The sequence below is a fragment of the Varroa destructor genome, unplaced genomic scaffold, assembly GCF_002443255.2.
Source record: "Varroa destructor unplaced genomic scaffold, Vdes_3.0 BEIS01000004.1, whole genome shotgun sequence".
Taxonomy (NCBI): domain Eukaryota; kingdom Metazoa; phylum Arthropoda; class Arachnida; order Mesostigmata; family Varroidae; genus Varroa; species Varroa destructor.
In genome coordinates, this window is record NW_019211457.1 from 51,413,914 (window position 1) to 51,425,988 (window position 12,075).

General features: G+C 41.2%; 1 protein-coding gene across 3 annotated transcripts in view; it reads right to left on the bottom strand.

The window, feature by feature from the left end:
* LOC111249838 (gamma-aminobutyric acid type B receptor subunit 2-like) overlaps positions 1–12,075 on the bottom strand; it is a 125,313-nt gene that overhangs the window by 25,801 nt on the left and 87,437 nt on the right. For all 3 annotated transcript variants that reach the window (XR_015326068.1, XM_022804230.2, XM_086986572.1), the window contains 7 exons: positions 11,775–11,933; positions 9,790–9,951; positions 7,918–8,107; positions 7,421–7,535; positions 5,746–6,100; positions 5,056–5,185; positions 2,580–2,965 (listed from right to left, as the gene is read on the bottom strand). Coding sequence is in view for 2 of the 3 variants with exons in the window: in XM_022804230.2 (XP_022659965.2) it covers positions 2,580–2,965; positions 5,056–5,185; positions 5,746–6,100; positions 7,421–7,535; positions 7,918–8,107; positions 9,790–9,951; positions 11,775–11,933 (1,497 nt within the window). In the remaining variant the exon portion in view is untranslated. The remainder of the gene's footprint in view (positions 1–2,579; positions 2,966–5,055; positions 5,186–5,745; positions 6,101–7,420; positions 7,536–7,917; positions 8,108–9,789; positions 9,952–11,774; positions 11,934–12,075) is intronic.

The following is a 12,075-nucleotide window of genomic DNA, read 5'->3' on the forward strand; positions in this document are numbered from 1 at the left end:
AAGCGTCAGAAAAATAAAGGAAAGTGCCTCTAATGCATATTAAAGAAAACTATATTCAAGGTAAACTAGTTCAAAATGTATTCAATTTTGAACCCCACCATATTCATTTGTAACGGATTAATATTTAGAAAGTGGGCACATGAAAAGGGGTAATGACCCTCGAGGACACTGAAAATTTGACGTGCAGGGAAGGAACTAATTTAAATAGGATAGCAATAAAAATATGATTGGAACGTTGTGGTAGACTTATCCTATCGGGTTTGCCTTTTTTTTTTTAAACATTTTTAACAATACCGGAAGGCCCAATAAAAAGAGGTTAACAAATTAACATTGAATCACTCGTTGAATTATTGAACAGGCCATCCGTTATCACCTTCAATTATACAAGAATAATATCTTTTATAGTACTAATACTTACTTATATGTATATCATACCAAGTGTTATGTATATTATCTATTTGAAAAAAATGCATTTGAACGTCACAGTAATAATATTGCGCACGATTATCGTCTTCATATTATAACTATAATTGCTACGTTATTAAAACGGGGGGGGGGGGGGGGGGGAAGGTAGTTTTTGTTATTACTGCTACTACTGCTTGTTTGTTTGTTTGTCTGTCTGCACGGGCAGTTCAGCAAATTGAACCTTTCATTTTAGTTCACTCTTACTGGCCCGTGGTCGTATAGTCTAACCCACTTCGTGCCTGGGCATTATTAATGGCCATCAATTTTCCTACCGATTGCCAATGTTTACATCTGTAGTTGTTTCGCTATAGATGACTTTTATCCTTTTTAAACTGTTAGAACATACACACTTCCACTAGGCTCTTCTTGATCTTCCGCTATCTTTTGACCATCTTTTTCTTGTACATAGTCTTTTTTCGATATGGATTTTGTCTGCGGCGGTCGGTCGGGTCAAAACCTATAATTTCCTGTTGTTTTTGGTGGTGATGGTGTTTACTTTTAGCGCCATTCGTGTTGCTTTGTTGTTAAAGAATCGTCCTGTCCATCTGCTTGTTATAATTAATCGTCATCTAGTGTTTTTATGTACAAAGCTGTCATCGTCGTTGGCAATTCGTTGCAGCAGCAGCAGCAGCAGCAGCAGTAGTAAGATTGCCGATGTTTACTTAAGTCAATAGTTTTTTCCATTGCGATTGCTTTGTTTCGTGCTTGCTTATGGTCATCGTTATTTCGTTTTCTTTTTGTCTTTGTTTATATCTGTTGTTGCCTCTCATGCCGTCCTCGATCGTCTAATATTCTTTCTTATCGTATCGTCTGTCAATCTCAATCAAACGGTCGAAAAAACTTTGTAGAAAATGGCGTGGCATTATCGGCGTTCCTTTATTTTCTCATTGTAGTCGGCTGTTAATGTGTTTCGTTTCGTTTCGTTTGTTTGTCAGTGATCGCTAAACACATAGTTCATCCACAAAGTGGTTGGTAATAAACTTTTTAGTTGCTTGACTTCCTTAGGTTGTTGTTGTTTGGCCAATTTGCCTATTTTCAACCTGCATCTTCCGAGCATCTGTCTTCGTTGTTCCACAATGTGTTGTCCAGTGCTTTATTTCATGCATGTTTGGCTTACCCTTTTCCGTTGCCATGGGCTTTAGGTCGCCGCATGCACGGGCCATTACGCAGTTTCTAGCAACACACACCCAAGTGGATAGCCACAACAATTTTTAATTCGATTCCTTTCAACAACTTTACTATTTTCATCTTTTTTAATCATAATAGACATTTTTAGGCTTCGTCGTTTAGAAATACATGCACACGTACGCAAGGGAGCATACACTCAGTACATAAACTCGTACACTTTCATATACACACACACACACACACACACACACACACACACACACACACACACACACATAAACACAGAAAGAACGTCAATGAATTCTGTAATTGTCGAATTGATGTTATCGTCTATCATTACGCCACCGCTACCCATCAGCATGACCCTGACAATTGCTGCTTTAACAAAGCTAATGTAGATCCACGTGTGTACAGAAACACATATTCGTGTGTGTGTGTGTGTGTGTGTGTATGAAAAGTTTGGGTTTAGCAAAATGGCGAATATACTTATAACGTTCACACGACGCTCTATTTTCGTTATTGATAATTTCATACAACGGTCAACGTAACGTACTGAGTTAAACAACAGAGGATCGTAGAGTTTTATAGTGAGATAGATATTCTTGCGCAAGCGGACGCTCTCGCTGCTACTGCTGTTCAATTAGATCACATGCAAATCTCAGAGTCGCGTAAAGCAGTATTCATAACTAGCATTTGTCACGAATCTTCACCGTCACTGATCTTCTATACTGTTGTGTAACACTGTCTGTTTGTACAATAATATATCGCGAAGAAGCCGGTAATATTTAGAATACTTCATCTAAACCATGCTAGATATTTTCCCCTCCTTTAATTATCACTATATCCACTTGATCATTACAGTTACCGCTGAATTTTTCCTTATCGTCCCATTTACGTGCATTTGTTGTGTAATAATGCTATGATTATAATAATATAATAGTAGGAATAGTTACTGCTTAACCGAGCAACAATCATAAGTACTCAACTATATCACATTTAACGGAGGGGTAACTTGCGAAGAGGGCCGCCCGATCTTGATGATTAAGGCCACTGGCGGCACTACCAGGGTGATGAAAGTTGGTCGGATGGTGCCCACCATCTTGTTGTTGCTGTACGGCGCTTTGGTTCGAGAAAAGGTACGGTAGAAATTGAGACGATGCTGTAAGATCACGCAAGGTTGCGCCGCTGTTCGTGCCGCTGTCAGCCTGCGAGGCTGTGTGACCTTCGACCTCGGTGTCAACCTGAGCCTGCCCTTGTCGTAGAGCGCCAAGGCTCTTCGTTCGTCGCCGCACACGTGAGTCTATAGAGTGGTCGCTTGCGCCAACGATGCAAGTGCACTCAGGATTCAGCCTACTGACTGACATGTTAACGCCTGAATAAGGATGGAAAAGCGGAGGAAAAATAAAATGCAGATACACACACAGACACCATCGTATATGGCGGATGATTAGCGAACCCTGATTTATGACGAAATGTTATAATTGACACTACTAATATGCTTGTGCTTTCAATCGAGTTACAGCACGCTTCCGATCTAAGGGCGGATGGTTCCTGTCACACGAAAGTGCGCGATGTTGGTTCACGAAAGCAGTTACATATTTATGTCGTTGTGCGAGATTTCCCCTTCCCGCTGAAACCTCTTGGCTTGCTTATAGACGCTCTGAATGACCCCTCTGAGCGTCTTCGGCTCTGGCCAAGTTTTGGATAGTGTGATTCCTGTAACAACGCGTAGAAATACACAAGCTTCGACTTTGACGCCTCGTACTGCCACTAAGTACTACTTCAAAGGGTCGGCTTCCAGCGTAAAACGGAGTGTGTCGACGTGCGAGCTACACGTTACCATGAGCCATTGTGGAACGCACAAGTACGCATAGACGCTTACGCAGACGTACTAGCATAAACTCACAAAGTTTTTCATGCACACACCATAACTAATAAAGCATTAAAACAGCGAAAATGACTTAGACGGCTTATTTTTAGAGCCTTGTCCTTGCAAAGTTTTATCTCCGTAGTTCTCTGGCCACTGAGTCAACCACTCAGTAGCGAAAGAATCAGCCGTTATGCGTCTATTATATCATAGGGCCTACCTAGCTTTCTCTACCGTGTAGTCCACTAGACAGTACGGCGGTCCAACCTGCCGGTGTTAAGGACCGCTTAGTGCCCGTCCGGGCCCATCGCGGTTAAGTTCCTTGTCGATGTCGGATTCATCGAGACCTGTTTCACAGCTCGCAAAAAGGACTTCAAAATTCAGCCACACCACAGCCTTGAAGATTTTCTCAAACTTTTTTCTCATTTTTTCCCATAGGTGTGTATTATGCTACAATGACAATGTAAATTAGCTGTGTGCTTGATTTGTTGGTTGGTTTGGCGGCCACGGTTGTCTTCTTGTTCCATTGAAACGCCTCCCTGGGAAGTAGTGCGGCCATTATTGGCGCCGTTACGACGTTTCTGTACTAGCACTAGCAAAAATCCATAGTTTCCTTCCTTGAAAGCCGCCTGCACCCGCATTATGCTCAGCAACCTTCGTTATCCCTTTCATAACCGTCGAGTTCGTAGTAGTGAAGCGCCCCCCTCCACGTCTTTAGTCCGTTGCGTAAGAGAATTCGCGAAGTTGCTTTCCAAGTAGGACGGCGTAAGGGTCACTAGATGGGGATGTGGATGCTTAGGGCATGAAAATTAGCTCTGACAAGACTTGAAAGAGAGTGAAAGTCCCAGCGGACAGAGTTAAAACCGCTGCTACCGCTGTTAGGTTCTTGTGTCAAGGGCGGTATGCCCCACACTTATTCGTTTTTTCTATCGGCTTGATTTTCAAGCCGTCCGAAAACCCTCTAAAGCCTCAGAGTGTTCTGCTCCCGTCCGAGATATATCCCCATTCTAATGATAGACGAGACCCAGCGTTCATTTTGTTGTCCTAAACGGAGCTCATCCCAATCGCCTTTAGTGAAAATAAAAGGATATATGAGAATTTGTGGAATGCTTTCGTAATAAAGGAAAGGGGCGCCAGGTAGGAATGGAGCAGATGGGAAATAATTTCTAGTCGGAAAAATTAGGGCATCAATAATTCGACAATGATGGCGACAACGAACAAAAGAAGCGAGAAACTTGGAAGCTCAGTGTACATATATGCCCCAGACCCACTTTATTTTGTATACACTATCTAAAGGTCGCGCCGATTTGACGCGTTTTGCCCTTCATATCTTCAAGTTGAACATGGTACTTCTGTCTCTTGGAAGCGCTAGCCGCAAGCGACAAAGGTATTGCTTTTAATAGAAATAAAAAAAAAGCGAGCCCGTCTCTTCTTCTTTTTCAGGCACTTCTGATGAAGCGATATGCAAATGACTACGTACTCTTCGCGAATCACTGAGCAAGCATATTTAGCTAAGACTAAAATGGCTGAATATGGTTATTATGAAGCCGAAAATGATATTCCATCTTGTGCATATTAGTACTTGTAGCACCAACCGTTTATACCGCAGTCGATAATGTTGTTAGAGACGACTTTATTGCTGGCAGAAGTGACGCTCTCTACCCCGTAGCTACGATTGCGATAATTCATCTGCGACGAACATATTACACCAACTCCGTAACAGCCCTGAAATTTAAGGGCCGAATGAGTGCGATTAAGGTCGATTTCGTAAACATGCTTACACGTCAGGCAACCATTGTTTTTATTGTGTCCGGGCTGTCAAACCGGCGACGTGCATGGAACTTAAGGTAACTATATTATCATGCAAGATCAACACGTTTAGATCAGCCTAAACTCTTAGGAGGCAATTCAAGTAAGACGTTTATACATTAAGTAATGTTGCAGTATGCATCACTTCAATGTCGTGTTGGCCAAGAGCTTTTCCTCGATTGTTTAAAGTTTAGTTACTAATTAGGCCGCAATGATCTACCTTGATCTATCTACTTCCTATCAAATAGGCTTTCTTTATTTTGTCCGCAACTGAAGCTGTCGAACGGTGCTTACAGGCGACGTTGTGTACGTATATATGTCTATAGTAGTTTGTGGCTAATTTGCGTTCACTCTTTACGCCATTAGTAACTACGTGAACAGATTCCGAAATGTGACTGCATGCGCGTCCATGTGTTTCGTATTAAAGTGCCAGACGCCCACGGGTCTATAATCGAACTGCAATATGTAAAACGAACCTGGCTGTGCGGCCGGTCTTCATGGCCAGTGGGACTGTGGTGTCCCTCATCAATACAATCATCATCGAATTCATCTCGGCCGGTAGCTCCAAGACCGCCACCTGCTGAATGATAGCACACTTGCTGGCTTTGCATCATCTGCTGCACCTCTGAAATCAGCGACAAAGGCCGAAGCGTTTGTGTCGCCTGGAGGCTCGAACCTCCACCGCCCACGTCTCCGCCGCCTCCGCCAGTGGCCACCACTGACTCTACACCAACGTTACTTACGCCAACGTTTCCGCATGCGTTCACTGCGCCCTCAAGTATCGAGGTTGCCACAAGCAGACTGCCCTGAAGCGACGCCATTGAAAGCTTTCTGGAAAAATCAAACAGTATGAGCACCAATATGGCGATAGAACACCCACGAAACGAAACGAAACACACATGAAGCAATACCATATGAATATATAACATACTAATACATAGTATTGTGCTATCTATATAAGCGGTAAACCTGTCCGAAGGAAGATAGTGCTCATGAATGCGTTCAGATATAGTGTTTGCCATTCGTATTTGAAGAACGACACTAGCTTTAATACTAGCAAAGCGAAACGCGAACGATTCAAAGGGCCGAATGCCAACGGATTGAAAGGAGGGAGCTCCCTATAAGAGACCCGAGGTTTCCATCGAATACCAAAGAGCCTAAAAGCCAGGTCAAGAGGCGTAGAACAGGTTTATTCTGCCGCATGGCTGTTTCAATCGAGCCTGCCAAGCTACTTATATTAAGACCCATAACTCAAAGATCAACTCCTAGCGTAGTAATCGTCCATGTTTTTCCAGCTCTTCCGTACTGTAAGATTCAGAGAAAGAAGTTCCATCCAGCGCATCTCAGTTTACTTAACCCCGCTTGGCTCGTAAATACATTAACTTTCGGCCTAAGTCAGCTATAGCCCTTAGGTTATTTGGGCAATGGTGGGCAAGTGGTCATTGCAAAATTTCTACGAATTATTTTTTACGTTACTTCTGCATGTTTCTTCAGCGCACGAGTTATTCAACAACAAGTTACGCTCAAGTTACTGCGCCCGACAGTAATCAGCCTGCCGTTACAACACGGAGAAAAAGAGGAAAGGCGTATATGTACATACGACACACACCGAATGCACCAATTCGACATCTGCGCACACGAGCGCATTGACACTGCGTAATCTCATTTCTGTACAGTGGTTACCGATGTAATTCCAAAAAAAAACCTAGGCTCTCCCTTGTTCAGTGTGGCAATGTCTTCGTTTAGGCGGTGAATTAGCTCAGGAGCACATGGGCCTCCTACCCTTCTTGTGTACTGCAAAAACGGCCACATATCTAGACCCATCATCGCTACTCGATTCCATTTGGACGTATTCTATTCTAGCAAAGTAAACGGGAAGGACATCGACTTTCCCTGTATAACTGACAGACCTAGGCCTGGTTTACGTCAGGAGTGTAACTTAATAAGAAACAGTTATCCAGTTCCGTCCGTAGAGCCGTAATAACATACCATACGGTTCTAGCGGTTAACGTGATCAACACAGCCGCTGCTGCGGTAGCTGCCGCCGCCGCCTCCAACAGCGCTACCATTACCCAGACCTAGATCTCTCCTATTACCAGAAAGCCAAAAGAAAAAGCGAACTTGTTGACATCACCACAATGAATGACGTACCTGCTGTCGGACTTGTGATGATGTACCAGATTGTCGGTATCCTCCGAACTCGATATCACTGAGTCCTGACGATGCGATCGGAAGGCTTGAGACTCTTCTAACCTGGGGTTGTACTCTGTAATGACCGAAACGTATGGATGTAACCAGTTGTTGTGCTTTGCATGACTTCCAGAGTTGAGGCAATGTTCAAACCTGTTACATCAGCTAGAAAAGTCTGTCTCCCACCACAAAACGATATAGCTGAAGCAAAAGGAATCGCTATCATAGTCTTCTATGTATTGAGATATTGGCAAAGTCCTAATTATTTCGAACAACTCTTTTCCTCCCTTCAAAAAAGAAAGCCTTAACGGAAACTGCTTTATTCTAAACGTAAATTTGGTCTAGCAGCAAGACAGAATAGAAACATAGAAAAGATGTTAAATATAATAATAATAATAATAATAATAAAAAACTAAATAAATAAAAAAAACATATTAAATTTACATATATTCGCTTACCTTGCGTTGTTGCTTTTTGTGACGTGAAATTATTCTGGGATTGCGAGGGTGAGCTCACTTCAGGTCTTGTACTTATGGGTTTGATTTTGCTGGCACCAGCGTTCGACTCATGGTGCGAATTTGTTATAACAATCTGCACCGGATCTGGTTGATTAAGTTGGGCAACTAACTGCTGAAGCTCCTTGCTTTTCTGCAAATTCAATAGAAAGCCAAGTCTGAGTCCATAGACATAACTATTTCTTAGCAACACCTTAGAAATGTTTAATGACAGAAAGAGTACGATCTGAATGTTCATGCAGGATCCTTATGCTTCTGTATACAATACAGCAGTTCTGTAAGTGTCCTGAATAGGGCGCAAAAATAATATATAGATTTCCAGAAGTTTATTACTCGACGGATCTTTCTTCCATGTTTTTTTCCAAATATTTGTTGTGTGGAAAATTTTGTATGCCCGTGCGTAAGCGCAAAACGCCTTTATTTCTCTTTTGGGCCTAGTCACTTGGGCCAGGCCCATTTACCGGCTTTACCCCTAACAGAGATACTGTCACAATGTACGTCTAAAACCTATAATACATTAGGAACTGTTTTGCCGAATTAATTATAAGTAACAGCTCTTCTGAGAGATGTGGCGGTTTTGTGACTTTTCTCCATTTAAAATTAATGTTTAATTTAATCACGTAAGGCCAACAAATGCATAAAAATGCCAACGATATAATATAGCTCAACGAGGATTTCTTAGTGGAATTCCAAGGTGATCCAAACTGGAAGATCCAGTTGGACCAGACATCATATGAGATAGAATGGATAAAAGCCATAGATCGAAAATATACTAAGTTAAACATCCGAGTAATATTAAAAGATACAGGAAAAAATCGGACATGGTCTTCGCCGCCCGTAGTGTCCAGGGTTTCTCGATTTATAGCGAAGGCCCCTGAGCATCTATCTCTATAAGAAAGCAACTTGTGTTTCTCTCCTAAAGCAGCTTTATTATAAGCAAGCTTGAAAATTCAAGCCTAGACCCACTCCTCATCGGCTATCTCTTACCCTCAAAAAAGAGTCTCGTGTGCCCTCTAGCAGAGCCTCGATACGTAGCCCTGGCTGTTTCTTACTCAATGTTCATACTTATTTTTTTAAACTTTGAATTTTCATTTTAGATCGGTTCATTGCAAAGATATCGATGTTCAAAACATAATTTATCACTCATAACAGCGTGGATATTTCAGTGTATACAAACATAAGTGTGTTTAGCGTTCGATACGATCGTAACAAACGTTCTGACAAAACAGATATGTGACTACGCTTACTTGTCAAAGCATTTGATTACGGTTACGGTTATCGTTCTATTATGTCGTTTAAAAACAAAGCCACCTATAGCAATTGTTCTTAATTTTCAGTTTCAGATCTTTCTATTCTTTTGTGTGATATGAAATCTAAAAATAATTTTCAAATTCCTTTCATTTTTAAAAAATACAGGGTAATATGAATAGGTGCGCTTTGATTAAGACCGTTCAGAATGATCTCACGATATCGAGGGAAAAAACCTAAAACATACTAAAGTGTGAAAAATGGGAAAGGGGGATAGAAGCAGACTTCTATTGTAAAAATTACATCACTAAGAGCTAAAAACAAAGCGGACTACAGAAAGCTAGATAAAAATAATTTACAAATTACAGAGAAAAGGTAAAAATTGAAATAGCAAAATACGATGCTCTCATCTCAATAGCAGATTAAAAAAGGATCATGAAGTTGTTTATTTAAACTATGAAGCAAAGTAAAAGTAATGTAAAGCCCGCGTCCTAATATATAAGAGCTGTAAGTTTCGACAAATTGACAACGAAGAAAATGTCAAGCTCTGCGATAGCTACTACTGACCTCTTCAAGGCGCGTCCTGCAGCGCATGTTGTCATCCTGCAGTTGCTTGATCCGGTTTGCGTTGGTGTCCTCATCGGAATCCCTCCTCGATTTCTTTAACGGCTTCAGGGTGGCCCGAACGCGCTGCTCGCCGGCTGCCGGATTACGCCGAAGCTCTACCAACTGGAATAAGGCAGATTGAATTCGCGGAATAGGAAGGATTTAATACGCAACGATTTCAGTGAGAGGTTCACAAGGATCATAGACCTGCACTATCCCAGGTACGAATTCGACCACCCGACTGAGTAAACCTTAGTGGCAGGTAAAGACAATTCTAGGAAATAAGCGAATTGTACCAAATGAAAGTTTATCTGTTGGAATTAAAGCGAATTCTCTTTGAAGTAGACAAATGGATAGGTCGTATTGAACGAAGGTGCACGTGTGATTTTTGTCTCGCTTTTACATGAGGGAATTTACGTCGTTCATTTATATTATTGCCCTATCAAAGGTTATTTAAATACTACCTGAATTAAGTGTAAATATCAAGTCAGTGTAGATCAGTTTGTTTTATACAGATGAAGATCTGTTTATTCGCAGTATTTCGTCAGGGCGGAAAAACGGCTTAGAGATTGTATCGTGATAGAATTATTTAACGCTGTCACAAATTGGATTTAAGATTGTAATGTAAAAAAATGTTCCCTTCTCCACACACGTACATATAGCTGCTATACATTCTTTTGTATCCAAGGTTATTAGGCAACTCCTATCGCAACACCTCAATCGTGATAAACTAATTTATAAACTGTAAATTCCAAAATTAATAAAGTAAAAAAGTAGAAGTAGAAAGATCTATGAACAAAGCAGCCACATATATCGTTGTTCGAATGCCGTCTCTTATTATTACAAGATATGGACAATTTTGTTACTCGAAATTGGCACTACGTGTTATAGTTCGTTCTTTGTACGTTTCTCACTCCCGTGAAAAGCTTCTTAACCCGTTAATAATAGATACATAACGGCTTTTGCCTGATAGATACACTACGATGACATAAAATCTCTCCTTTTCAGAAGGCTATTGTCATCTTCCAATTGCTTATGCCATAACGTAGTGCAGTTTACGTTCAGTCCTATCCTCTGCTGCACGCTACAATCGTGGTAGACCTTGTAGCTTTGCAAATATCAAAACATTGTCTAAGAATTGCCCTTAGGCTCAGACTAAAAATGAGTTAGGATTCTTGGGGTATATTTTAAGATATTCCTTTTTCTGTTCCTCTAGATTGATACATGACATTGTCCCTCAGAGAAAAAGCCGGGGCATTCCTAAAGGCAGGAAGGGTTGTCTAGAGCTAAACTTTGTTGTGACATCCAGTGCTCCTTAGTTTTAAGGGGGCCAAAATCCTTCATCGAGGTATCGCAAGTGAATGTTTTATTAGATTGTAATAGACCCCGTGTGGGAAAATGCCTCTAAAGAATTACACTTGAATGATAAGATGAAGCTTTTTAAAGCTGATCCCCAAGCTATCTTCTCAAGAGTGGAAACAGAGATCGCGCTGGACTTATGTGGCTGTTTTTGAATAGTTCTACTAGGGGAAAATAAGTCTAACGTTAGCCAGGGCACATAATACATAGAATATTATTTAACAAGATTTTCACCGTTCACCGAAAAAGCTAAGTTTCAGAAATTACCTGCCGACTTGCGACAACAAACTACACTCAATAGATCCACCCTATTGCGTGAACAATCTCAAAGTGCTTCTACGAACTAAATCCGTCAAGGTATATCAAAATCAATCCTGATAACCGCAACCTTAAACACCCGACGGAAAAATGAACTGTATTTATAAAAAAATTTACGTGAACTTCATTACCAAAATGTTGGCGATTACGCTTGTATTTCCACGAGCAAACGGGACGATGCCATGTACTTCCGAGTGTGCTTATTTATCACACTAGTTCTAATTACTCGCAATGTTTCCTTCCAGCGTAATACGTGTTTGAGAGCTTACCTTGGGAACAAACACTAGACACAGAGTAGTCGTGGAACAGAATATAATGAACACCGATATGATGATAAAGGCAGCATCTTGATGATCTCTCAGCACAAACGATATCGCCGCTCCGATGGAACACATGATCACCACGTTGTACACGCTCATACCCACATACTAACAGAAGTGCAAAGGTAGACAAACAGCTATTACGTATATAACATGGACGAGAAAGCACCTAATTAGCTAATCACAGCCTCGCACTAGACAAGCTCGAAAAATGACCTGGGTTTCTGTCAGCAAATCCATAATTAATAAC